The 27,472-nt window shown below is 46.3% G+C and overlaps 1 protein-coding gene across 2 annotated transcripts; it reads right to left on the bottom strand.

The window, feature by feature from the left end:
- Positions 1-27,472, bottom strand: tmem119b (transmembrane protein 119b). Of its 2 annotated transcripts, none has more exons than XM_085961360.1 (2): positions 27,059-27,472; positions 1-4,080 (listed from the first exon to the last, which is right to left on the bottom strand). In XM_085961360.1, the coding sequence occupies exon 2, from the start codon at positions 4,049-4,051 to the stop codon at positions 2,888-2,890; it is 1,164 nt and encodes a 387-aa protein (XP_085817486.1). In that variant the 5' UTR covers positions 4,052-4,080; positions 27,059-27,472; the 3' UTR covers positions 1-2,887. The 2 variants fall into 2 exon arrangements, with proteins under 2 accessions (XP_085817486.1, XP_085817487.1); XM_085961361.1 differs by having other exon boundaries at positions 27,068-27,472.

Below are 27,472 nucleotides of genomic sequence, written 5' to 3'. Positions count from 1 at the left end.
TTGTTTTATTAAAAATGATTTATTATTGTATTTTGCCAGCAGTAAGTTCTACTACAGCGATCTCTGAACTCAACAGAAAAGCATTGAACAGAATGTTTAATATTGTCCAGCTTTGTGTGTTATATGAGATTCTCACCACTAGACAGTGACACATGATGATATAAACATGGCTGTCCTGGGATGGTGCGCAGCGCCACAGAGTGTTGGGTGGGAATTCACTACCACATGCCTCACGCAGTGAGCTCTCGACCTCATCAAGGGAGTGTGAGAAGAAGCATTAAATGAACAAACTCCCCTGGGGGTGGTGGTGGGTGGGGGGAGAATTCTGAAGGGCAGTTACCGCAGGTGCCCTTGGTTTGTTAAATTCATTCCTGGGATGTGGGTGTTGCTGGCAAGGCCAGCATTTATTGCCCATCCCTAATTGCCCTCGAGAAGGTGGTGGTGAGCCGCCTTCTTGAACCGCTGCAGTCCGTGTCAGCGTCCGAAAGGGTCAACATCTAGGGTGTAGGTCAATGTAGGGCTCGGCTGATCTACGTCTCAGCCTTAACCTGATGTTGATAAACCTGCTGTGCATCTCCCACATTTTCTGCTTTTCTTTCAGGTTTCCCGCATTAACTAGGCACTTTACAGCCTTCTGGACTCAACATCGAGTTCAACAATTTCAGACCATAACCTCTGCCCCTATCTTTTTTTTTCTCTCTCTCTCACATGGCAGCTGTCGATCATTCTGCTATTTACACTTCATCTAGAATCATCTTTTGTTTCTTAACTTGTCCCATTACCATCTCCTTTGGCCTTGCACCATCATCCCTTTTGTCTCTTAATCTCTCCTGCCTTCCAGCCTATCACAGACCTTCCCTTTCGTTCTTTCCTCCCCTTCCCCTCTTTCCCTGCCCCTACACTTGCTTAAAAACCTGTTCCATCTCCAGCTTTTTCCAGTTCTGACGAAGGGTCATCGACCTGAAACGTTAACTCTGTTTCTTTCTCCACAGGTGCTGCCTGACCTGCTGAGTATTTCCAGCATTTTCTGTTTTTATTCCCGTATAAACTGTGATCTTGCAGGTTTGACTCCCCCCACCCCCCCCACCTTTCCACTCCATTGCCCAATCCACGCTGTGCTGGGGCACACAGAGCAGGGGCTGCAGCATCTACAGGCTGGGGGGAAGGTAAAAGCAAATAAGGCAGCTCGCATCCGGGTAGCTCTGGCTATGGGAAGGTTTTTTTTGGTGGGGGGGGGGCAGACCACCTCTTGACGTGAGAGTGGTGCGTCCAGACAGCCTGGAGGTCGAGGATAATTTGTTGACCCTAGAACATGACCCTCGAAGATATAAATTAACAATGGATTTCCTGAACGTGAAACAACTGGAGTTGTAGAAGTGGCTAGTTGCCCAGGATTGCGCCTGCCTGAGTAAACTTGGACTTGGCACGGCCAGCACGCCGCGTGCTGCTTTCGGCGTTAAGTCCGACCACTTCACCACCTGAATCGCACTGGCACTGAATTGACTCTGTGGCTGGAAACACTCCGCCTCCTTCCTGGCGCTCTCTACATCGGTAACACACGTAAGGAACCCAGCCTTTTGGATTCCAAAAGATTCTAAAGCATTTTTTGTCACAATGGTGTCTAGTTTTACTAAAAAAAAATAAAAGCAAAGGAGAGCTCACGGTTGAAATTACCGCTAAAATGGAAGGGTTATTGTGCTCAAGCTACCTGTTTAGCTATTGCAGTTTAGTCTGATAAGCTTTAAGTTTCCTTCAAGAAGCTTTACCCCAATTAAAACCGCTACGTGTTTAATTTTGTTCAGATCCTGCCTGAACAATCTGTGTTAATATTAATTCTTTAAAAAAAAATGGTTTGAGTTGAGCTTTTGTGTTCAAAACTCGAGTGGACAGCCATTTTGGGATTCGAGGCATCCAATAATGCATTTGATATTTTATCACAATAACCAACACTTTGTTTTAGATTATGATATTTGGTCATTGTCTTGCTGGATAATGCAAGGGTTAAAGCATCCAGCAATTCTTTTTCCAGTTACTTTGGCTGCATTTATGGTGTATGGCTCCTTTGGAAGGCGTATCATTAGGCTGCATTTGTGGGTACACTAGTTCCTTTAAATTGACCTGTTAACACTTTACAGAGAACAGTGAAAATCGTTATTTACTACATTCCAGTGTGCAGGAATGCTTGCTAGTAGCCCATCAACTAATCGCGCATGTCTCTGAGGTGCGGAGTCTTCTGTTTCAGGTAGGCCCAAAAGCATGGACTCAAAATCCGCTTTGTGTAACGTGCGACTTTCAAATATCTAGTCAGATGGCTGAAATTTAGCTGCACGCGAGGGGAACGGGTTGGCAACATGATCGAAAATCTCAAAGTCTAAGCTAGCAAATCAGTTGGCTGGGGCTTTGATTCGGGGTTACCTGATTGGACATTTTTTTTTTCTAATTTATACCATCAAATTCCAATGACTATATTTGCAAACCTTCACAAAGTGGTTAAACCGCCCAAAGAGCAAATTCAAGCATTCCTGGATAGTGGAATTTCCTCGTGGTTATCCCATTTATAGGCTGATTGTTTCCCTGTTACCATGGGAATCAAAATCAATCTCATGGGCCTAGGGTAACATTTCTACGCTGTATTAAGAGAAATTGTAAAACTTCATTTTATTTTACTTTTCTTTTTAAGTACTCAAAATGGTTTCAGTTTTTATTCCGATTATCATCCTCCTCCTACATATCTTTTTATGCTGAAATTTTTTTTTTTTTAAAGCATCTGGTTGAAAATGTGTGGCTTTGTGGTAAGCTGAGCAAACACTCCAGATAGTCAACATTCAAGTAGTCCTCTGTGCACATCCCATATCGATCCAATGTTGCTTCCTCCTTTGATTGCTCTTTAAAAAGCTCCGGTATCACTGGGCGCAGCACCGGACTTGGGGATCAATGGGGTTTTCTCCAGGTTGCTGAGGTTGTCTGCACTGGCTTCGGCAACATTGGATGCTTCATTCAACCCATGTTGTGCTAACTTAACTTCCTCTGGACTGACTACATTATCCGTGCCCTTCGTCTTGGCTGCATCTGCTGACTGCTCCGTAACACTTTTTTGTGGCATTGCTTGTGGTTTGTCAGCAGTCTTGGGGGATTTGCTGCCCATATCACTAGCAGATAGTTGATCAGAGTTGATGCTTGTGCCTTCTGCAGTTTCCGATTTCTTCATTGTCTCCTTATCCTTTCCCTCCTCATCATCCTTTTCCTTGTTTCCTCTTCCTGCTCCTTCTCCCTTTTGCTCTTTCTCCTTGGGCAGCATTTCATTTCCATCCTCTTTTCCATCTGTTTCAGGTGCTTTGATTGTACTGTCTCCCTTGTTTTCTATTGAGTCCGGTTTTTGCCCTTCTCCTTCTACCTCTGGCGATGTGCTGATCCCTCCCTCCTTGTCTGCTGCCTGGGAGGGCTTTCCCTTTTTAGCCGGATCCGTCTGTGTTTTCCCCTCGCCTTTGGATGGCGTCTGCTTTTTGAGGTTGTGGGTCACTGTGAGTATGTCGGCTTGCAGTTGCTTAGAAGAGTTTGCCACCTCTTCCTTGGGGTCATCATTGGCCTTCTCGGGAATCTCGTCAAAGGTCTTGGCAGGACCGCCTTTGTCTTGCTGATCCACATACTTTTTCTTTGGATAAGAAGATGGGTAGTAGGCCGAAGCCTTGTAGTTTTGCTTCACCACCACCACAGTGCACACGATGATAATCAGTAAGATCAGAAAGGCCCCGACAATGATGATGAAGATCAGATATTCGTTAATAAAACCCATGATAGTAGCAGCAATGGGGACGGGTTTTGAAGGGGTAACAGGAGCCTCGCTTGTAAAAGCGGTCTCAGTGCTGCTGACAAATGTTGAAGTGTCCATAGTAGAAAACGACACTTCGGTAATACCGGCCTCAGTTTCATCAGTGCCAGACGATTCTGCGGAGCTTGATGACATTGATACATTTGTGCTGGAGGTGGGGTTTGTTATACTGGGACGTACACTTGTGAGAACAAGCAACCATAACACCAACGGAACAGCCATTGTTGTCTTCCACAGTTAGCTCAGGAAATCTATTTGAACAGAGAAAGAACAGAACAACAGATTAGAATTTTTTTTTTAAATAGTGCTTCTCAAATAAGATTGAGATGAACTGTCGCAATTTCTCAGAGGTAATAGTCCTAAGCTACACAGGCCAGAAAGGTCCCAGGTTCAATCCAGGGTAGGTGCTGACCTTTACGATAGCAAAATACTGCGGATGCTGGAAATCCGAAATAACAATAGAAAATGCTGGAAAAACTCAGCAGGCCAGGCAACATCCGTGGAGAGAGAAACAGAGTCAATGTTTCAGGTCGAAACCCTTCATCAAGACTTGAGGAAGGGTTTCGACCTGAAACATTGACTCGTTTTCTCTCTCCACGGATGTTGCCTGGCCTGCTGAGTTTTTCCAGCATTTTCTATTGTTATTTAGGTGCTGACCTCTGTTGGGACAAGCCTGGCTTTTATAATTGGCCTCAACAGCCTTGGGTTAGAGAAAGAGAAAAAAAAATCAATGAGAAGAAATTCCTGCTCCTAATTACTATCCAGTGACCCTAATCTGAAGGGTGCATGTGCGGACACCAAGTTTGGGATAGATTCTGACTTTGTGCGCTAGTTTAAAACGGGTGATAGTGAGTCGACAGCCTGTTTCACATCTCTCCCCATATTTATTTCCATAGAAGTTAACGGCGGCCTACCCTGTTTAAAATGGAGGATGGAGAATTGTCATACGGATGTGTTAAGCGTTCGTTTATCAACATAACCAACAATGATTTCTGGTCTGGACTGTCAATATTTCATTATTACTGTCCTCATGGGTTGAGAATGTGGCACAGACGGACAGCATCTGCACAGAGGCACTGCCAGGGCAAAACCAGAATGAAAGACCCACACAGCTATTAAGCTGGACAGCAGTGGTATCCAAGCTTTGGGTTTTGCGGGTCACGCGGGTGTATGGAACCTCAGGGGCCACATAGAAAGTTTAAATCACTGCTCCTATTAGTTTGCATATATCGCAAGCTGCCGATACCATCGGCTCTTGGTGACCTGATTTAGGATTTATTCATCAAACATGCAACAGTGTTAAAGGGGCAGCTCTTTCCCAAACCACTAGACCCACGAAATTCAACAGATCAGTGAATAAAAAAAAAATCTAAGCACAAAGAGGCGCCCGGGTGACAAGGCCTGGGTTACCAGGGCTTGGGAACTGCATGTAGCCTCAGAGTCGAGGTGTAGACTCCCTGCTGTACATAGTAGAAACAGCTAGAGATGCCTGGGAGTCATTTCAAGGCTATAATTTCAAGCCTGAGTTGAGGTGATGTAATCTGCTCAGATTTACAAAGCCATCCGGGCCCGCCACAGTTTCCTGTTTGTTACCAAACTCCAGTTATTCACAAAAGTCATTGACGGGCTCGTGCACAACTCAGGCTGATAAGGTAGGCCACAGGCACCCTGCTACTGGGCAACGCTGCCCTGTAACCTCCTGTTTTGTTAGGCCTGTGGTAGAAAATAATCAACTATTAATCATGATTTTTTTTTTTAATTGCTGCCGTTTCACACAGAACTGGGAACCGGGAGGATTATTCTCGTGGCGTACTATGGCGAGGGTGCTTGCGGAGTAAAAAGAAAAAAAAACACCAAAGAGGATGGAAACTGTAGGCAATCGAGCAAAAAGGGAAAGAAATAGCGCAGGCCTCAAGTGTAAGTTTGAAACCAAAGCCTGCATCAGATGCACGGGTCCGGAAGTACAGCGCACGGCTGCAGTGAGCACGGTAACACATGGGCACTCAAGAGCAGCTCCTGCTGTGGCTGTCAGGAAAAAGAAAAGGGAACAGAATCCATATGTAAATTTAAAAGAAAGCAAGATAATTATATCACTCGGGTAATTATATCACTATTCAGCCGCTGGTACAGTATTACTGACAGGGCCGTAAGGTACAGTATCATTGAGGGTGAGTCAGGTGGTACAGTATCATTGAGGGTGGGTCAGGTGGTACAGTATCATTGAGGGTGAGTCAGATGGTACAGTATCATTGAGGGTGGGTCAGGTGGTACAGTATCATTGAGGGTGAGTCAGATGGTACAGTATCATTGAGGGTGGGTCAGGTGGTACAGTATCATTGAGGGTGGGTCAGGTGGTACAGTATCATTGAGGGTGAGTCAGATGGTACAGTATCATTGAGGGTGAGTCAGATGGTACAGTATCATTGAGGGTGGGTCAGGTGGTACAGTATCATTGAGGGTGAGTCAGATGGTACAGCATCATTGAGGGTGGGTCAGGTGGTACAGTATCATTGAGGGTGAGTCAGATGGTACAGTATCATTGAGGGTGGGTCAGGTGGTACAGTATCATTGAGGGTGGGTCAGGTGGTACAGTATCATTGAGGGTGAGTCAGATGGTACAGCATCATTGAGGGTGGGTCAGGTGGTACAGTATCATTGAGGGTGAGTCAGATGGTACAGTATCATTGAGGGTGGGTCAGGTGGTACAGTATCATTGAGGGTGAGTCAGATGGTACAGCATCATTGAGGGTGGGTCAGGTGGTACAGTATCATTGAGGGTGAGTCAGATGGTACAGTATCATTGAGGGTGGGTCAGGTGGTACAGTATCATTGAGGGTGGGTCAGGTGGTACAGTGTCATTGAGGGTGAGTCAGGTGGTACAGTGTCATTGAGGATTGGTCAGGTGGTATAGTATCATTGAGGGTGGATCAGGTGGTACAGTATCATTGAGGGTGAGTCAGGTGGTACAGTGTCATTGAGGGTGGGTCAGGTGGTACAGTGTCATTGCGGGTGAGTCAGGTGGTACAGTATCATTGAGGGTGGGTCAGGTGGTATAGTATCATTGAGGGTGGGTCAGGTGGTACAGTATCATTGAGGGTGAGTCAGGTGGTACAGTGTCATTGAGGGTGGGTCAGGCGGTACAGTGTCATTGAGGGTGAGTCAGGTGGTACAGTGTCATTGAGGATTGGTCAGGTGGTACAGTGTCATTGAGGGTGGGTCAGGTGGTTCAGTATCATTGAGGGTGGGTCAGATGGTACAGTATCATTGAGGATTGGTCAGGTGGTACAGTATCAATGCGGGTGGGTCAGATTTATGACTTTCAAACCCTGCTGTGCTTTGCTTGGTGAAGGAGGTAAAGCAGCTGGCACTGCCCAGGCCACTTCAGTGGCAAAGCCTGATCTCCCCAGGGTTCTGGATACTGCGGACCTGCCTCTCAGGTACGACTGCTGCTCCTACTCTCCCAGTTATAATTTTACCAAGTTTCGTATAAAGCTCCCTTTGTACTTCTAGTTGAGGTATAACACAGGTTAGATGTGAGGTAAAACTCCCACTGCACTGCCCTATCAAGCACTTTCAGGTCAAGTACAACACGGGTTAGATAGAGGCTAAAGTTTCCTCCACAGTGTCCCAATATGTACCTGAACCCCTCCCTTAGCAGAGTGCCTTCCACTGTGCCAGTGTGATATTCTGTTCTCACATCACACAGTGGAATTTACATTTAAATTGAGCACTAATCTATATTGAACTATGGACAGTGTCATGCTATACTGCCTCTCCCAGTAGGAGCGAGGTTGAGATGTTTCAAAACTCACTTGAAGCCCTTAACTCCAGCACAGAGAAGAGACTTTCATCCCATCAGTCCAGATCCCAAAGGAGAAAAGATTCGGTTCTAAACTCCTGCACAGCCCACAGTTAATATGGTCAATTAGATGGAGTCTTCTCATGGACTACATACAAAAATGTTGGACAGGAAAAGACCAGCTGGACCATCTAGCCTGTCCCATACAGTCATGATGCCTTATGCATCATGATTCAGACACTCCCTACCCACCAGGGACCATGTAATCTCCTGGGAAAGGTACAACCTGGAAAATTCCTCTCCCACCTCCCTAAGGCTATCGACATTAGTCCAGGAGATCATATTGATCATGACGTATATCACTTGGCACCTACCTTTTGTATGACATGATCTCTGCCCCAGCCAGGAACCTGCCCAGCTCTCTTTTGAATGTATACAGTGAATCAGCACCTTGTTCCATAAGTCTACTATTCTCTGGGAAAAGAAGAACTGCCTATCATCTAACCTAGTTCAACCCTTGCGTAACTTATAAACATGAGCCCTGGTCTTCCCCAACCTACCTATTTGAAATAATTTGTCAACGTGAACACAATCTACTCCCTTCATTATTTTATAGACCACAATCAAATTGCTCCTCAAATAATATGGAATCAGATTTTTAAACCTCTCTGGGTAGCTAAGGTGCGTTAAACTGGGAATCAATCTTGTGGCTCTCCGCTGAATCTTTTCCAAAGCATCACCATCACCTACCATGTGACGGGACCAAAACTGAATACAGTATTCTAAGTGAGGCCTAACCAAGGCCTTGTAAAAGGATAAAATGGGATGTTTTGCTTAATATTGAATAGTCCTCTGAGTGCGGCCTAGTACCCTATTTGCTTCAGTTACAGCATCACAGCATTGGTCGAGAACCTTTAGAGAGTTATGAACTGTAACACCAAGATCTTTTTCTTTCTTCACAGGCTTCGGTTCTATTCCCCGCAAGGTCTATGTAAGCTTAACGTTATTCCTGCCTGCATGCAAAGCACTGCACTTGTCTAAGTTAAATACCATTTCCCAATGCAGGCCCAATGCCCCCAATACTTAAAAAACTCACACCCATCGAACTATGGAATGTCTGTGCGAAAAAGCTAGGGGTCTCCATGGTCAACCTTGAGAGAATTCCATCTGACCTGATGTTCTGACACTTATATAAATGATTGACCTGTAACAGTGATCACAAATGTACCATTCCTTGCCACATACACCATACCATGCCACACAAAGCAGGAGGTCCCAGTCCAGTCCTTGTTCTGTGCTCAATGAGCTAATCTCAGCCAGCTTGTTACATTCGTCATCTTCACACCTTGACTAGTGGGGGAAAAAGCTGGCCAGAATTGACACTTCTGATCGCCATAAGTAATCGCCGCCCAATAGTGCAGTGTGCGGATGCGGGGGTCATCAGAACAGGATCAGGCTTGGTGGTGACACCCACCATCGCTCAAGAGCTGCCAACGCTCACTGTCTAGGTTCACTCATGAGGAATAGCCACTGGGCTAAGGTCCTGGGGAGCTGCTGGTGCACAGTGTCCCAGGACGAGTTGGCGCCCTCAGGAAGGGACGGGAAAGGGAAGAGGGAGAACTGCACCTGTTACCTCTGTAGAACAAATGCTAAATACCAGATACCAGCAAGTGAATGAAAGATTAGAACTGAATTACCCAAGTTTAAATGCGAACAGGATCTCTGGACCTGTTTCATTGCCCCGCTTTATGCATCTAAGCCCTTTGAGTGGCTCAGAGCCTTGTAACTCACACCCACTTACCCTTGCTTCTGGACTAAAAGTTGTTACATTTAGGGTCTCTGCTCGTATCGCTCTGGTTTTTCACCCTTCCTCGCCTGAAGATTCCTTGCTGGAGTATGATGTCCCTCAGCCCAGTGGCTAGATGCTGAGGGATAGTAAATCTGCATGCCGCGATCCCTGCAAATACGCCGGTGTCCTGCAGCGCTGACCCCACTGGTTTATGGGATCAACGGGAGGCCATCTAATTTCCATGTGGCCTGAGACCTTCCTGGTCTTTACGTCTCAGTACCACGGTGACTGGTGACATTTCCCCCGAGCTATTACTCTCCTCACATACGCTGTTCAGCAGATGTTTATTTTACATGAATCTTCTGCCAAGCTAAACATTAGTTGGTTAAACCTTCTGCTTTTCAGTCTGCTCGTGGTTCAAGCACTAGATGCTGCCTCCAGTTTGCCTGCTAGAATTGGCAATGAGCAGTAGGTCTGCTGCGCATCCCACCGCTGGGGCTGTCAGGGAGTGGGAGAGTGCGCGACAGTGTGCAATCCTGCTTTAATATCTGCTGCTGCAATCATAAGACAGTGGCAGCCAATGGTGGTGCAGTAGAGTATGGGGTCTGACATAAGAAAACTACTAGGCACTTGGTCTAAGCATTAAACAAAACTTTAATCAACTGTTTTACAACATGGAGATCTAGTTGTGTCCTTCACTAGTTCCTGTAAAAGAATGTCCTGAGCAAGCTGGGCCCATGCCTGAGTATTTATGCTCTCCCTGGACAGCGCCACCAGCAGGCCGCCCAGTATTATTTCCTAAGTCATTTCCACATGAATGGCTGATTCATGTCAGGGTCCTTATTGTGCCAATAGTTGTTCGCAAGTCATATTAACGGCTTGTACTCGGGAATCGATTTCAAAGTTTGCGGATGATACCAAATTGGGAGTTGTGGTTAACACAAAGGAAGAATGCGACACAATACAAGAGGACATTAATAAACTTGCAGAATAGGCATGTAATTGGCACATTCATTTCAATGTAGGTAAGTGTGAGGTGGTGCATTTTGGTAGGAAGAATAAAGAGGCCAAGTCCTGCTTGGTTAATAAGGGGGAAAAATTGGGTTGCTTTGCGATGACGTCATGGCCGTGCGCAGCGCCCTGCTCGCGCACGGCCGCAGACTTTTGTCCGACAGGGTCAGGGGGGCATTTTTGTGGCCGCAGCGGCGTATATTAAAGGGCAGGTGCCGCCGGCCATTTTTTTTGGGCCGCCTGCCTGCACCTGCCCCCTTTTGCCTCCTCATGCGGGGTGCCTGTCGCGATCGGCCAGCCTGGTGCTCCTCTTGAGTGCCGGGCTGTTTTCCCGGCACCCCGCTCACTCCCCGGCGGTCCAGCAGGGTCCCAGTGTGCGCTGCGCTGGGCCCCTCCCCTTTAATCAGGGGAGGCCTGCAGTACCGCGACGCTACGTGCTGACATGCGTGGTGCTGTTGCACGTAGCGCCGCGATATTCACTGGTATCGCCCCAAGAGGGAGGGGGACCGCTTCCAGTAGCCCCGCCTCCTACTTGGGGCGCTACCACTCAATTTACAGCGTGGGGGCGCTAACTTTTTCGGGGCGCTCAAAGTAGTGCCCCAGCGAAGTTAGCACCCCAAATTGGGTGCAACCCAATTTTTCCCTCTAAGAGTCTAAATTGGTAGAGGAGCAAAGGGATGTTGGGGTACCCATTCACAAATCACTAAAAGTAGTGACATAGGTTATAAGGCCATTAAAAAAGCAAACAAAGCATGGGGTTCATTTCGAGAGGGAAAAAATTGAAAAGCAGAGAAGTTCTGTTAAACTTGTATCGAACCTTGGTTAGACCACAATAACAACAGAAAATGCTGGAAAAACTCAGTAGGCCAGGCAACATCCGTGGAGAGAAATTAGAGTTGATGTTTCGGGTCTAACCCTTTTTCAAAACTGGAAAGGAAATAAAATAGATCGAAGGCAGGGCTGCAATAGAACAAAAGAAGTAAAAGAGACATTAAGAGGTATTCAAAACCAGACGAGATGGTAATAGGACAGTGGAGACAAAAGACGGCTCAGATTAGGTGTGAAGTGTACTGGCAGGATGAGAGACAGCTGCCATGTGGGAGAGAGAAAAAAAAGGAAAGGGGAAGGGGAAGGGAAGACATTTGCTATCGTACTTGGTTAGACCACACTGGGTGTATGGTGGCCAGTTCTAGTCACCATATTATAAAAAGGATATAGAGGCACTGGAGAAGGTGCAAAAAAGATTCACAAGGTTGATACCAGAACTGAGACTTACTTATCAGGAAAGGCTTAACAGGCTGGGCCTCTTTTCTCTAGAAAAGAGAAGGCTGAGGGGTTGACCTGATAGAGGTCTTTAAGATAATGGAAGAGTTTAATAGGGTAGATGCAGAGAAAATGTCTCCACTTGTTGGGGTGGGTGGGGAGGGGGTCCAAAACTAAGGGCCATAAATATAAGATGGCCACTAATAAATCCAACAGGGAATTCAGGAGAAATTCTTTACCCAAAGAGTGGTACGAATGTGGAACGTGCTATCACAAGGAGTAGTTGAGGCGAATAGCGTAGATGCCTTTAAGGGGAAGCTAGATAAGCACAAGAGGGGGAAAGGAACAGAAGGATATGCTGATAGGGTTAGATGATGAGGGGTGGGAGGAGGCTCGTGTGGAGCATAAATGCCGGCATGGACCAGTTGGGCCGAATGATCTGTTTCTGTGCTGTAAACTTGATGTAACTCGATGTAACAGCTGAACCAAATTGTGGTGAGCAGGTAAAAAGTTGTTGTGGCTTCTTAGGTGGTTTAGTTGGTATGCTAGCATGGTAACTCCCCAATAGCTCAGAGAGGTTTATCTGTGCATAATCTGAGTTATAGAGATCTGGACAGGCCCAGGTTCAATCCCTGGTGGCGGTGGCGGTGGTGGTGGAGCGAGCTCGAATTGCCCTTGGGTTACGGAGAGGGGAAAATGAGCTAAGGTTCCTGAACCTGATTGCTGTCCAGCATCCCCTACTTGAATAAATGTGTGAATATGGGACGAGGATGGGATCGGACTGGGCTGTGAGACCTCCAGGTTTGAATGGCCTACTGACACACAGTATCCTGTTGCACATGATGAATGACTGCTTGGGTGAGGTACCAAAGGGTATTTACTGACTGTGGAACCATGTGTCAGGAAAGGAAGGGGGAAAATAATGAGAGGAAGTCAGTCCCCAAGAGGCCTGTGCCATGTTAGACATTGGATCAAGTGAGATTTCTCACATTCTTGGATGATACTGCTGGGGAAGCTGCAGCATATGTGATGTTACTTCAAATGTGAAGGTACAGTATCTAGTGTTTTTTTTAAACAAAATGCATCCCAAGCTCGATCTGGTTTTCCGGCTAACCGTGGGATTTTTTTTTCTTGTTTAATATGAGAAAACTAAAAGCATGAAAATAAATGATCACACAAAGGCCAGAAATATATAATTTATTAAAAAAGCTAGGTTGTAGATGGTCCTTGAAGCGCTGGGAATTAGAAAAGCCCGCGTTCCAGAAAGGAAGAATGGAACAGGTCAGAGGCCTGATGAGTCTAACAGAAACTGTCATCATTGTGCTATAAATCTGGAGAGTTAATGCAGACTCCAAACATTACAGGGAGGCCAGCTCAGCAACCCAAGCACACAGCGAGAATCTGCGGCTCCATGGCTGCACAAGAATGTCTTTATTTTAGTTTTTGATTCCCTGTTGGTTACGAGTCAGATATGGACAGAGTAGGGAGAAGAGGGAGGAATGAGGAAAAGGCAAGGAGAGGTGGAGTTATGGGTTAGAAAGAAACAGTTAAGAATAGGGAGTTGAGAAGGTTGGAAGGACAAAATGAGAGACAAGCGGAGGAGAAAGAAAGAGGACAAGCGAGTGAGAGAGCACAAGAGGAAAAGGTGTGAGCCAGAAGAAGCAACAGAGAGAGAGTAAGAGCCAAACTAGTGAGAGAGGAAAGTAGTGAGAGTGTGAGAGAGTAAGAGAGAAAGTGAATCAAAGAATAGAAGGAGCGAGAGAGAGCATCAGTGAAAGGGGAGAGCGAGAGCGAGAGAGAGAGACAGAGAATCAACAAGGAGGGAGTGAGCAGGAGAGTAGAGGTTTCAAGGGAGATTATAAATAAAAGAGGGAGCAAAAGATTAAGCAGATTATCAATAAGAGACAGGGAGCAATAGTGTCTCAGTGACAGGTGGGGAGTGAGAGAGAAAATAAGGTCAACAGGAGATGGTCAGTGAGAGCCAGTATTTCAACGAGAAAGAGGAAGTGAGAGTGTGTGTAGACGGAATAAGAGATAGAATAAATGAAAGAGAGTGAGAGAGTATACATGAGAGAGGGAATAGAAGAACGAAGTGAGAGGGATAGCAAAAGAGAAAGGAACTCTAAGGGAATTGAGGGATATGGAGATCGGGCGAGAAAGTGGAATTTAGGTGGAAGATCAGCCATGATCTTTTTGAATGGTGGAGCAGGCTCGAGGGGCCGAATGGCCTACTCCTGCTCCTATTTCTTATGTTCTTAAAAAAGGATAGCGAGGGGGATTGGGAGAGAAGGGGAATGAGAGGGGGAAGAAAAAGAAAAGCAAGATAGAGAGTAAAAGGAAAGAGAGTGAGAGACAGCACATGCAAGACAGCAGAAGATAAATATAGTTGAAGGCTATAAATGCATGACTAAATTGTCAAGAACATTTGAAATAAAAACAGAAAATGCTAGAAATACCCAGCAGGTCAGGCAGCATCTGTGGAGAGAGAAACAGAGTCAACGTTTCAGGTCGATGACCCTTCGTTTGTGCACTGATAAAGAAACCTAAATAACAGGAGTAACTAGCAATGGGACAGCAATGGGGAGTAGGGCGGTGATTGGGAATAGGAGAGAGTGTGTATGCCTGGATCAAATCGAGTGACTCTGCAGGGAATCGGACGGCAGTGGGACATTGGTATTTCACAGGCTGCAGCAAGAGTCTCGCTCAGTAACCCACACGAGCGCGACACTGCTCCTTTTGTCAACCTCCACAGGATATACTAAGAATAAAAGCAGCAGCATACAAAGCCACGTCTATCAGATCCATCCCATCATCGACCGAGAGTCAGAAACCGGTATGTTGCTTGAGGAAAACAAAGTGAGATTTATTTTTAACTTGCCATTTCAATGTTTTTCTTTCAAGATATGTTTTATTGAAGGTACAATTTGTTGAGTAGGTCGGTAGCCCAGGAGTGGGCAGTGCCCAGGGGTGGAAAGCACAGTCACTGTCCTCATTACCACTTCATCCCGGAACACTGCCATTTCACTAGACTGATACCTGGGATGGCAGGAATGACGTATGAGGAGAGATTGGGTCGATTAGGCTTATATTCGCTAGAGTTTGGAAGAATGAGAGGGGATCTCATTGAAACTTATAAAATTCTAACAGGGCTAGACAGACTAGATGCAGGAAGGATGTTCCCGATGGCGGGGGAGTCCAGAACCAGGGGTCACAGTCTAAAGATAAGGGGTAAGACATTTAGGACAGAGAGGAGGAGGAATTTCTTCACCCAGAGAGTGGTGAACCTGTGGAATTCTCTACCACAGAAGGCAGTTGAGGCCAATTTATTAAATATATTCAAGAAGGAGCTAGATATATTTCTTAAAGCTAAAGGGATCAAGGGATATGGGGAGAAAGCAGGGACAGGGTACTGAATTTGGATGATCAGCCATGATCTCATTAAATGGCGGAGCAGGCTTGAGTGGCCGAATGGCCTACTCCTGCTCCTATCTTCTATGTTTTTATATTTCACCAGGGATTCGAGTGTTGGACCACTCCAGCATTTGGCCACAGGCTACATTTACTGTGCATCCATGAGGTTTTACCAAACATTTTTATTATCCAAAGAAGCTTTGCAAAGGCCAATATATATATATACATATTTAAAATATTAGCAGCCTTTGTAATTGCCTTTGGAAAAAACATTTTATGCTCATATGCAGCCACTTACCTTTAAGTTGCCACATCCCTTTAAATTCACCCATCACCCCTTCAAAGAGAAAATGGGAGGACTTCAAATTAAAGCATGAGGAGAGAATTAAGTGCTTTCATTGACAATCTTCTATGATTCACAGAATCATAGACTCTTACTGCACAGAAGGAGGCCATTCAGCCCATTGCACCTGCGCTGCCTCTTTGTAAGAGCTGTCTAATTAGTCCTCTTTCCCCACAGCCCTGCAAATTTTCCCTTATATCCATTCCCCAGTATCACCCGGAGATTGACCAAGCTGCAACATCAGATGGGGGTCAGCTACTAACCAATCGGAGACCTGATCAGAAAATCTACCCCATTAAGTTTTAAATGGAATGGGAGGGGAGAGTCCCTAGATGCAGCCAAGATGTTCTTTTTAACCCTTTACAAGAAGCTGGATTTGTTTTCATTAGAGCAAAGGAGGTTGCGGAGTGATTTGATAGAGGTGTACAAGATTATGACGGGTTTGGATAGGCTAGATGGGGAAAGGCTGTTCCCACTAGTTGATGGTACAAGGACTAGGGGATGCAGATTTAAGGTTTTGGGCAAGAGATACAGGGGGGATGTGAGGAAAAACTTTTTTATGCAGCGAATGGTGATGACCTGGAATTCGCTGCCGACGGAAGTGGTGGAAGCGGAGACACTCAATGTTTTCAAGGGGGGACTGGATAGGCACTTGAGGGAAATAAACTTGCAGGGCTACGGGGATAGAGCGGGGGAATGGGACTGACTGGATTGCTCTACAGAGAGCCGGCACGGACTCGATGGGCCGAATGGCCTCCTTCTGTGCTGTTATGACTCTATGGGCAGGATTTTCATTGGGCCGTGGAGGCGGGATTGGAGGCGTGTGGGGGGTTAAAATTGCAAAAACTGGCGGGCGGGCCCAACCCCGCCTCCATCCCGCCTCCAAGCAATTTTCATTAATTCGTGTCTACTGGTCCCGTCTCCGTCCCGCCTCCAAGAGGCGGGATAGGCCGTTAAGGCCCTTAACAAGCACTAAATGGCCTCTATAATGCCATTTTGAAAGGCCTTTGCGATTTTAACCCTTTTCCCATGTGAAACACGCCCGTTCTGAAACACAACGGTGAAACCTGGCGGGAGCACAATTGGATTGCTGACTATCAGCTGCAGGTCAACCATTAAAGAGGAAATTTGATCAGCCATCATTTGCAGGTGGCAGGACTTTGCAGTCTCAGGTCTGGGGGAACTTTTAGAAGGCATAACCACAGCTGTGGAAGTTTGGAGCCTGACACCCATCTCCAGTGTGACCTCCTGGGAAACCCCTCTCACCACCTTCACTGAGCGCTTCCTCAACTGAGGCATATACCAGAAGCATGGGAGCCATTTATTTCCTTCCCTTCTGGACATTAGATGAGGATGAAGACCAGCCGTGGCACCAACAGAACCAGGAACAACAGCAGCACCAACAACAGCAGCACCAACAACAGCAGCACCAACAGCAGCGCCAACAACGGCAGCACCAACCGGAGCGCCAAGCTGCTGCTCACCCACCTGAAGCTGCACAGGCCAGAAGAGGCCAGCGCATGGAAGCCCATCTGCGCAGGAGATACCCCCCCAAAAACAGGGTCTACAGACACAGGGTCAGCTACCTCAACATGTCTGAGCAGCAGTGCCAAAGGCGGCTCCGACTTTCGCAAGAGGTAGTGGGTGACATTTGCGCAATGCTGCAGCAAGACCTGGAGCCCAGAGGACCAGTGGACAACCCTTACCAGTGGCCGTCAAAGTCTCCACCACACTCAACTTTTTTGCCTCAGGCTCATTCCAGGGATCAGCAGCAGATATCAGTGGCATCTCCCAGACGGCCGCACACACTTGCATCACACAGGTAACTGATGCCCTCTTTGCCATCGTGCACAATCACATCCATTTCACCAAGGATCAAGCAAGTTTCACGGCGCGTGTGGTTGGATTAGCTAATCTGGCAGGCTTTCCAAGGGTGCAGGGCGTCGCAATCCAGGTATTTTTGTCAACCGCAAGGGCTTCCACTCCCTTAACGTTCAGCTGGTGTGTGGCCACAAGAAGAAAATTTTGCATGTTTGTGCCATGTACCCTGGCAGTTGCCATGACTCCTTCATACTGTGCCAGTCTAATGTGCCTCCGTTATTTAGTCCGCCAGACCAACTTAACGGATGGCTACTTGGAGACAAGGGCTATCCCCTGAGGATGTGGCTAATGACGCCGTTGAGGAGGCCAGCCAACGAAGCTGAGGAGCGCTACAACTCCAGCCACATGTCCACCAGAGCCATAATCGAGCAAACCATCGGCATGCTGAAGATGCGCTTCAGATGCCTGGATAGATCAGGTGGAGCCCTGCAATATTCATCAGCCAGGGTCTCCAAAATTGTCGTGGTTTGCTGTGCACTTCACAACATGGCACAGCGTCGTGGCTTGCAGATTCCTGAGGACCAAGTGGCTCCTCTCATATCCTCCTCAGATGAGGAGGAGGAGGAGGAAGACGAGCAGAGCGAAAACGAACATCTTGCAGAGGCCCATCAACCAGCGGCAGCAGTACACGAGAACATTGCTGCCCGGGATGCAAGGAACGCACTCATCTTGGCCAGATTTGCTTAGCCTAGCCAATCAAGCACGTTTGCCTCACAGCTCCTTACATGAGCATCGACAATGGCCAAGAACTAGCGGATTCCTAGCAATTTGACCACCATACTGACAATTGCAAGTAATCCTAAGCCCTCAATGTGAAAGTCCCATTTGCGAAATGACACACGCCACAACTACAGCAGTAGCCATCAGATTTTTTATTTACATTATTCATCTGATGGTTTTTTCGCAGAAAACATCAAATTTCACCCAAGTGACTACCCTTGTGACTATTTGTGCAGTATCCTTCTCTTACGCGTGCTCCTACGTAGTGCTTCCCCTGTGGCTTCAGCAGATGTGGAGGCCCCTTGCTCACTTTCCTGCTGCTCCTGTCTCGACACCTTTGGCGGGCATCCTCTGGGATTGCGAACCTGTGAGGGCTCGTCAACAGTCTGCTGCTCCTGCGGCTGTACGGGGTTTGAAACGCCGATCTCAATTGGGTGTGGACTCTGGTGGGGCTCTGACCGAGGGTTCTGCAGTGGCATGGAAGTGTGAGTGCTTGGAGAGGAGCCCCCACTTCCTTGATGTCTGCCACCAACTTCCCTCTCATGGGTCAGGTCCCCCTCAGCGCTTGCAAGTGGCTTGAGAGCACCTTGCTGCACATCAGGGGGGCCATGGGGACCCGTATCTGCACTGGCAGTCCTACTCAGAAGGACTTCCATGAAGGTCTGGTTTCTCTGTTCAATAGATGACCATTGCTCCTCCAGAGATGTCATTCTATTCTGAACACTCACCATGTTTTCTGCACTCTGGCGACTTATCACCTCCATGGAGGTTGCCAACCTTTCCATGGTGATGCGTTCATGTGCCAATGACTCCACAAAGGCTCTGCTCATGTTCGCAATGGACTCCTCCCATTCGCTCCATACTCGCAGCGACCCTGGAGACAAAACCTGCCAGAGACTCCTGCATCTGTTCCTGGAGCTCCAGTACCGCTGATCTTATGGATGGACCCAGAGGCAGCGGGTTCTCATGCAGCTGAGCCGAGCTGGCAGAGTCCTGCGCCCTCCGACTAGGACTCTCCACTGCTGTCCCTGTCTCCACAATCTGCTGATGCTCACTTGTGAGCTGTGATACACCAGGTGACAACACTACTCTATGTCTCGAAGGTCCCACCGAGGTGTGAGTGTCTGTGCTGGTGCTGGGTGGGCTGCATTCTGTTGACGCTGCGCCCTCAGAGATTGCAGCTTCCTCTGAGGAGTCTGGAGGCTCAGGCTGTTCCTCCTGACTAGTGGGGACGGGTGCTTGCGATGGTCCTGTGGGGGGAGTAAAGGAAAGAGTCAGAGAAGTGATGCCAAGGTTACATGCACATTGCATCATGCAGATGATCATAAGTCCATCTGTTAAAGCTTCAGAATCATTATCAGCAACTCATGCAATGTCAATGAGAGAAATGGAAAACTATTCTGTCACCAGCTTGCTGTGATGCACCCATCTGTCCGTCCCCCACTTGCGCATCTTCCTCCACTCCTACAATCTCCAGGACTGCCTCCTCCCAGGGGGTGAGGTGGGCTACTGAGGGTGGCCCTCCTCCTGTCCTCGCTCTTTCTCGCTTATTGTGAGCTCTCTTTTCTTGCAATGAGGGAGACAAGTGGAGTTTGAGTGAGAATGAAGGAGTGAGTGTAGAGATTCCATAGCATAGATACTTAGAAGGAGACAAAGATGGAGTGAGGTGGCAAGACCAAGGGCCCTCTCTGTGTGTTGTAAGTTGTTTTCATAGCATCACACTGATAGGGAGTGTGAGGGCTGCATAGTCGAATAGTTAGTGAATATGACCATAGAGAGAGATGGAATGGGTAAGGGTGCGTGGATGTCAGTGTCAAGTGGGATGTGGAGGAAGAGATTGCTAAAGCTGAGTGCTGGTGAGGGAAGGCAATGGGGATCAGATTGAGGGTGATGGGAAATTCATACTCACTTTTCCAGTGCGCAGAAGGTCATGAAATCTCTTCCTGCACTGAATCCAGGTTCTGCGGGTTACCGATAATGAGTTGACCTCCTCTGCCACCTGATCCACACAGCCTTGGTCTGCTGGGGAGGCTTCGTCCTCCCTGAAGAAGGGAAGAGCACCTCTTTATGAGCTCTTGCTCCCTCAACTAAAGCCTGCAGGGCAATGTCATCAAACCTGGGAGCAGACCTAGGTCTTTCACTGGTCATTCTGCCTCCAGGTCCCTGTAGCATGAAAGGCCAAAAGGTTGGCAGTCTGCAGAAGAAGCAAGGCTTGTTGCAGACCTTAAATGCAGCAGGAATGATGACATCATCGGAGGCGACTTTCAGACTGGAAAAACTCATTGGCCATGGGTTCCCACACGCTGGAACTCAATTGGCCAATTATGTTAAATTCGCATCAATCTCCCACATCGATTTAGATTCGTGTGGATAACACGAAATGCGGATTACACGACCCCAGCCCGCCCCTGAATTAAAATCCAGCCCTATGACTCTACACTGCGAGGGGGGGGCCGTGTCACAGGCTTGTAAGATGTGGATTCATAGCCGTGATTCACCACACAGCTTTGAGATATTGTCCTGGGGTGGTGGCACCACAAGTTAAAGGGGAAAATAGAATCACCTTCTTGGGCATCCCTCATAAACATATCCTGCTCCTAGAGCCACATCACTCACAGACTTGTCCGGTTACCTCCTCACCTGAGGAATCATGTATGGTGCAGGGAACCAAGAACAGGAAAAGAGCGAAATGAAACACGTCACGTTAAATAAACTTCTATTCCGCTGGTGTTAGATACAGGCATTATGAGTTATTTGGCACTCTTAACTTTGCATGATGTGGCCAATATTACTTCACTGAATGCACACCTGAAATTTCCATAAGGTTATAATAAAATCCAGAGGTCGCATATTGGAATAGGGAATTTAGAGTTAAACCATGAGGAGAGAATCAAGTGCTTTCATTACAGTAGCCGGTGATCTTCTATTTCAGCAAGTAACCTTTTGATTAGGCACTTTACAGCTTTCTGGACTCAACATAGAGTTCAACAATTTCAGACCATAATCTCTGCCCCATCCTTTTTTCCATTTATTTTTTTTTTCTCTCTCCCACAGGGCAGCTGTCGATCATTCTGCCAGTGCCATTTACACTTCATCTAGAGCCATCTTTTGTTTCTTAACTTGTCCCATTACCATCTCCTTTTGCCTTGCACCATCTCTTAATCTCTCTTAATGTCTCTTAATCTCTCCTGCCTTCCATCCTATCACAGACCTTCCCTTTTGTTCTTTCCTCCCCTCCCCCCTTTACCTGCCCCTGCACTTGCTTAAAAATCTGTTCCATCTCCAGCTTTTTCCAGTTCTGGCGAAGGGTCATCGACCTGAAACGTTAACTCTGTTTCTCTCTCCACAGATGCTGCCTGACCTGCTGAGTATTTCCAGCATTTTCTGTTTTTATTTCAGCAAGTAAGCTGTTGGATCATTCCCTGTAGCCATGACTGTGCAGTTCAAATTCCATTTATTCCTGGTATAAAATATATAAGTGACCATGCTAGAAAGTGCGCAGCTGTGGATATTGAGTGAATACAGAATTGGGCTTGGTTGTAATGCTTCCTGTAGTCGAATAGCCTGCTAATATTCATTGTCTAGGCTTAGTAGAATAGCTACTTGGGCAAGTGTCCTGGCGAAAGAACCAGGGGGGAGATGAGGAGAATTTTTTCTTTCAAAAGCATGAGTTCATATGATCTGGAAAGCACTGCCTGAAAGGGTGGTGGAAGCAGATTCAATAGTAACTTTCTAAGGGGAATTGGCTATATACCTGAAAAGGATAAATTTGCAGGCCGATAGGGAAAGACCAGAGGAGTGGGACTAATTGAATAGCTCTTTCAAAGAGCCGGCGCAGGCACAGGCACGATGGGCAGAATGGCCTCCTTCTGTGCTGTATGATTCTATGAAGAACTGGAAGACATCAGTGCCTGTGGAATATACTCCCTGAATGAGCCAAAAACCTTCAGAAGATTGGAGAAAATTGGGGGGTGGGGGGAAGTCTGAAGAAATTACCTGGGATGTCAAGGGTAACATGATGAGGCAATTTGCTACTGGTCCCACTAACTGGTAATTTTAGGTTTTATAATCAACTATCTGGTCATTTAACAGAAGGATCGGATGTGTGGAAGAGTTTGATTCCTGGGCTGCTATTAATAGCCCGAGATGAGGCGAGCTACATAACTTTGAGTAGGAGGGAAAGATGTCCAGGGGCTTGGGGGGAGGGGGTAGGGAAATCAGAGGGACAGAGAGCATCCCCAGGGTAGCTCCTGGGTACCCAGCAGCCTGATAGAGCAGCATTGGCAGTAGATTGTATATTGAGCAAAGAGTGCCATTGGTCCCATTGCTGAATGCACCATTCCACTGGGGAATCCCGCTTCCATCCCACCCCTACCCACCCTCCGCTAGCCAGCACACTGAGGATCAACTCTGTTGGTCGGAGTATAAATCAGGAAATAGTTGGGGCTTGTAATAAGGGAACAGCTATAATCATGGGGGATTTTAACTTTCATATTGGCTCGACAAATCAAATTGGGCAGGGCAGCTTTGAGGAAGAGTTCATAGAGTGCATTAGGGATGGGTTCCTTGAGCAGTATGCTACTGAACCAACCAGGGGGCAGGTAATCTTAGATCTGGTCCTGTGTAATGAGACAGGATTAATAAAAAAATGTCCTAGTAAAGGATCCCCTTGGAATGAGTGACCATAGCATGGTTGAATTCCAAATTCAGTTGGAGGGTGAGAGAGTTGGATCTCAAACCAGCGTACTAAGCTTAAATAAAGGAGACTATGAAGGTATGAGAGCAGAGTTGACTAAAGTGGACTGGGAAAATAGATTAAAGTGTAAGACGGTACATGAGCAGTGGTGTACATTCAAGGAGATATTTCACAACTTTCAAGAAAAATATATTCCACTGAGGAAAAAGGGGCGTAAAAGACAGACATCCGTGGCTAAGTAAAGTAATAAAGGATAGTATCCGACTGAAAACAAGGACATATAAAGTAGCCAAATCTAGTGGGAGGATAGAAGATTGGGAAGCATTTAAAAGCCAGCAAAGAATAACTAAAAGATTAATTAAGAAAGGGAAGACAGATTATGAAAGTAAACTAGCAAAAAGTATAAAAACAGATAGCAAGAGTTTCTACAGTTATATAAAAAGAAAAAGGGTGGCTAAAGTGAATGTTGGTCCCTTAGAGGACGAGACCGGGAAATTAGTGGTGGGGAACATGGAAATGGCAAAAACGCTGAACAAATATCAGTCTTTACAGTAGAGGACACTAAAAATATCCCAACACTGGACAAGCAGGGGGCAATAGGGGGGGAGGAACTAAACACGATTAAAATCACTAAGGAGGTGGTACTCGGTAAGATAATGGGACTTAAGGCGGATAAATCCCCTGGACCTGATGGCTTACATCCTAGGGTCTTGAGAGAAGTAACGGTAGGGATTGTGAATGCATTAGTGGTAATTTTCCAAAACTCCCTGGATTCAGGAAAGGTCCCAGCAGATTGGAAAACTGTTAATGTAACGCCCTTATTTAAAAAGGGAAGTAGACAAAAGGCTGGAAACTATAGACCAGTTAGCCTAACATCTGTGGTTGGTAAAATGTTGGAGTCCATTATTAAGGAAGCAGTAACAGGACATTTGGATAAGCATAATTTAATCGGACAGAGTCAGCATAGTTTTATGAAGGGGAAGTCATGTTTGACAAATTTGCTCGAATTCTTTGAGGACATAACAAACACAGTGGATAAAGGGGAACCAGTGGATGTGGTGTATTTGGACTTCCAAAAGGCATTTGACAAGGTGCCACACAAAAGATTACTGCACAAGATAAAAAATCACGGGATTGGGGGTAATATACTGGCATGGGTGGAAGATTGACTATCTAACAGAAAACAGAGAGTTGGGATAAATGGTTCATTCTCGGGTTGGCAATCAGTGACTAGTGGTGTTCCGCAGGGGTCAGTGCTGGGACCCCAACTCTTTACAATCTATATTAACGATTTGGAGGAGGGGACTGAGTGCAACATATCCAAGTTTGCCGACGATACAAAGATGGGAGGGAAAGCAGTGAGTGAGGAGGACATTAAAAAGCTGTAAAAGGACATAGACAGGCTAATTGAGTGGGCAGAAATTTGGCAGATGGAATATAATGTTGGAAAGTGTGAGGTTATGCACTTTGGCAGAAAAAATCAAAGAGCAAGTTATTATCTAAATGGAGAGAAACTGCAAAGTGCTACAGTACAAAGGGATCTGGGGGTCCTGGTGCATGAAACACAGAAGGTTAGTATGCAGGTACAGCAGGTGATCAGGAAGGCCAATGGAATCTTGGCTTTTATTGCAAGGGGGATGGAGTATAAAAGCAAGGAAGTCTTGCTTCAGTTATACAGGGTACTGGTGAGGCCACACCTGGAATATTGCGTACAGTTTTGGTTTCCATATTTAAGAAAAGATATACTTGCTCTCGAGGCAGTTCAGAGAAGGTTCACTCGGTTGATTCCGGAGATGAGGGGGTTGACTTATGAGGAAAGGTTGAGTAGGTTGGGCCTCTACTCATTGGAATTCAGAAGAATGAGAGGCGATCTTATCGAAACATATAAGATTGTGAGGGGGCTTGATCGGGTGGATGCGGTGAGGGTGTTTCCACTGATGGGTGAGACTAGAACTAGGGGGCATAATCTTAGAATAAGGGGCTGCCCTTTCAAAACTGAGATGAGGAGAAACTCCTTCACTCAGAGGGTAGTAAATCTATGGAATTTGCTACCTCAGAGAGCTGTGGAAGCTGCGACATTAAATAAATTTAAAACGGAGATAGACAGTTTCCTAGCTGATAAGGGTATTAGGGGTTACGGGGAGCGGGCAGGGAAGTGGACGTGAGTCTAGGTTCGGATCAGCCATGATCCTATTGAATGGCGGAACAGGCCCGAGGGGTCGTATGGCCTACTCCTGCTCCTACTTCTTATGTTCTTATGTTCAATAACCTACTAACGGCGATATCAGAAAAATGCGGTGGGGCGCGAAACCATCGCACAAAGTTGTTAAGATGCAACATTATTCTGCAGTATCCCGCTCCCCAACTTCACAATGTTGCCTGTGCTAGCGGCAGGAAGTGGCAAGTGGAAGTCAGGATCTTCTCCACATGAAAGGATAAAACTCAGCAAGGGAGTCACCAGCTCCGCCCAAAAATCAGCTCCAGGCCTTCCTCAGCTAGGGGACAATGAGTAGAAACCCAATGAAACAAAACTCTTTGAAAATTGGGATACGAAGGAAAAACCCTCTGCATTCTCCAAATAAACAACATTCCAAAAGCATTCAGACTATCTCAGTTTGGCCCAGAGGTGATTTTGTCCTGAAACTTAAAACACCCTCCCTTCATCCCACAAATCAGCCCTTAAACGGTTAAACAAAACATCAAGTTACTGGTCTTCAAGTGAGGCCTTGATTCAAGGTAAAAACTGTTTCCACAGCATTGTCCACTGAGTCTCCTTTCGCTTGAATCTACGTCAAACAATTGTTTCTGTGAGATAGTCCGTGAAGGTCCCGACTGTTATGACTTAGAGTCAAGTTGTTGGCCGTGAGTTGAGATACAGTGCCATGGAGTAGCTAAGATGACGTATGTTTCTGCCGTGTCCCACTCACCAACTTCACAATATTGTCCGTGCTATTGCCAGGAGATGGCAAGTGGAGGTCAGAGTCTTCTCAACAATGTTTCCAGTGGTCGAATAGCCTGCAAGGGTGGTTGGAATCTGGAACTTACTGCCTGAAAGGGTGGTAGAGGCAGGAACCCTCACAGCATTCAAGAAGCATTTAGATGAGCACTTGAAATGCCATAGCATACAAGGCTACGGACCAAGTGCTGGAAAATGGGATTTGAATAGACAGAGATTGATGGCCGGCGCGGACACGATGGGCCGAAGGGGCTCTTTCTGTGCTGTATAACTCTTCATTGTCCAGGCTCAGTTATGGAGAAGAGCTAAAATAGTCAAATCACTTTATCCCTGCAGATGGAGAAAGCCAAAGAACGGAACACAAAGCAAAGAGGAGAGGCCTGGCGTCAGAGAAGAGGAACGAGAAAAGTGAAGGAGTGGAAGAGGAAAATGAGAGGTAGAAGGAGATCACGAGCAGCAAAAACAGACTGAGGCTGCCATAAGCAAAATACTTGATGAGCGCAACAGAGCCGGAAGAGTGAAAGTGAAGAGAGGAAGAAAAAGAGGAAGAAAGAAAAACATGTGAATAGAAAGAAAAGACATTGATGAGAAAGTTAAGAGTAGAGAAAATGAACTAAGACACAGCAGGGAATGAATGAGCAAATGGAGGAAAGCTAAGGTCACAGCTACGGTGCCCCTGAGCCAGGCAAATCAGGCATAAACCTGAACGATTACGCTATCTTTTTCATTTGCTGGCTGAACTGCTTTACATTTCCAGCAATTTCAGTTTTTATTTCAGATTTCTATCGTTCACAGATGTTTCGGTTTACCAATTCAGGACAAACCCCTCTTTAAAACGAAATATTATGATTCCATATCACACATTTCAAATAGAAAGGTAACAGCAGAAGGGGATATTTCAGTGAAGAACAATGGGTGACAACATCTACCCTTTTGCTGTTGGTGGGAAAATCATAAACAGGGCTTTAAATTCGAATTGATGATTTTGCTAAACAATGAAAAGGGGAGATCTTCCCCCAATATTTTTTTTAGTAGTTTGAAAATCCGACACCTTCTTAAATATGTAGAAAACTAAACATGGTAATGGAGAGAGTGGGGGGGGGGTGGAATGGGATGAGGAGAGGGGTCAGGAAAAGGAGAGAATGAAAACATTGCATAAATATTAGAGAATTTTCTCCTTACATGAAACCCCATAATTAGTTTAAACTAAGGCTACCTTCACAGTAATCCGCATCACATGGTTTTACAGATATTTGTTGCAGCTGCAACTTTCGAACAGAAAAGTGAGAGAGAAAAAAAGTTCCTCTCTGCCGTAGCTCGTAGCAATTCAGACAAAAAAGAAATATAAACTTCGACTTACCCCACTGACCTTTAGCTTCAAATAAAACAAGCGTCTTCTCAGTGAGTGGCTTACGTGCAAAAAGAGATCTTGGAAAGTTGGAAGGAGTTTTTTTTTTGCACTCTTTGTCGTTCTTTGCTCTTGCGAAAACTTTCTCTTGCCAATTATCCTGCGTTTAATTCCCTCAAGCCATCGGTTAGGAGTTAGGCTTGTGGGGTCTCCGCGCTCTCTCTCTCTCTCTCTCTCTCTCTTTCTCCTCCTCACCAGCTTGTTTTCATTAGCTTGGAGTTTAATGTGGGGAGAGCGCTGCAGGGATGCAGTAGACTTCAGCAGCAGACTTCCTGTCCGACCTTTGTGTGTGCTGCGCTAAGACCAGATCTCCTGCTTTATGCAACTGATCTAGCTGCAGGGAGTGAGTGAGTCAGAGAGAGAGAG

This window comes from Somniosus microcephalus, chromosome 19 (genome assembly GCF_052327205.1).
Source record: "Somniosus microcephalus isolate GS21.2 chromosome 19, FLI_Smic_1.0, whole genome shotgun sequence".
Classification (NCBI taxonomy): Eukaryota; Metazoa; Chordata; class Chondrichthyes; order Squaliformes; family Somniosidae; genus Somniosus; species Somniosus microcephalus.
This window is presented reverse-complemented; position numbering and strand designations above follow the sequence as displayed.

What these genes read in the sequence shown, in the direction of transcription:
- tmem119b (XM_085961360.1), bottom strand. Translation starts at nt 4,051, where the DNA reads ATGGCTGTTCCGTTGGTGTTATGGTTGCTTGTTCTCACAAGTGTACGT.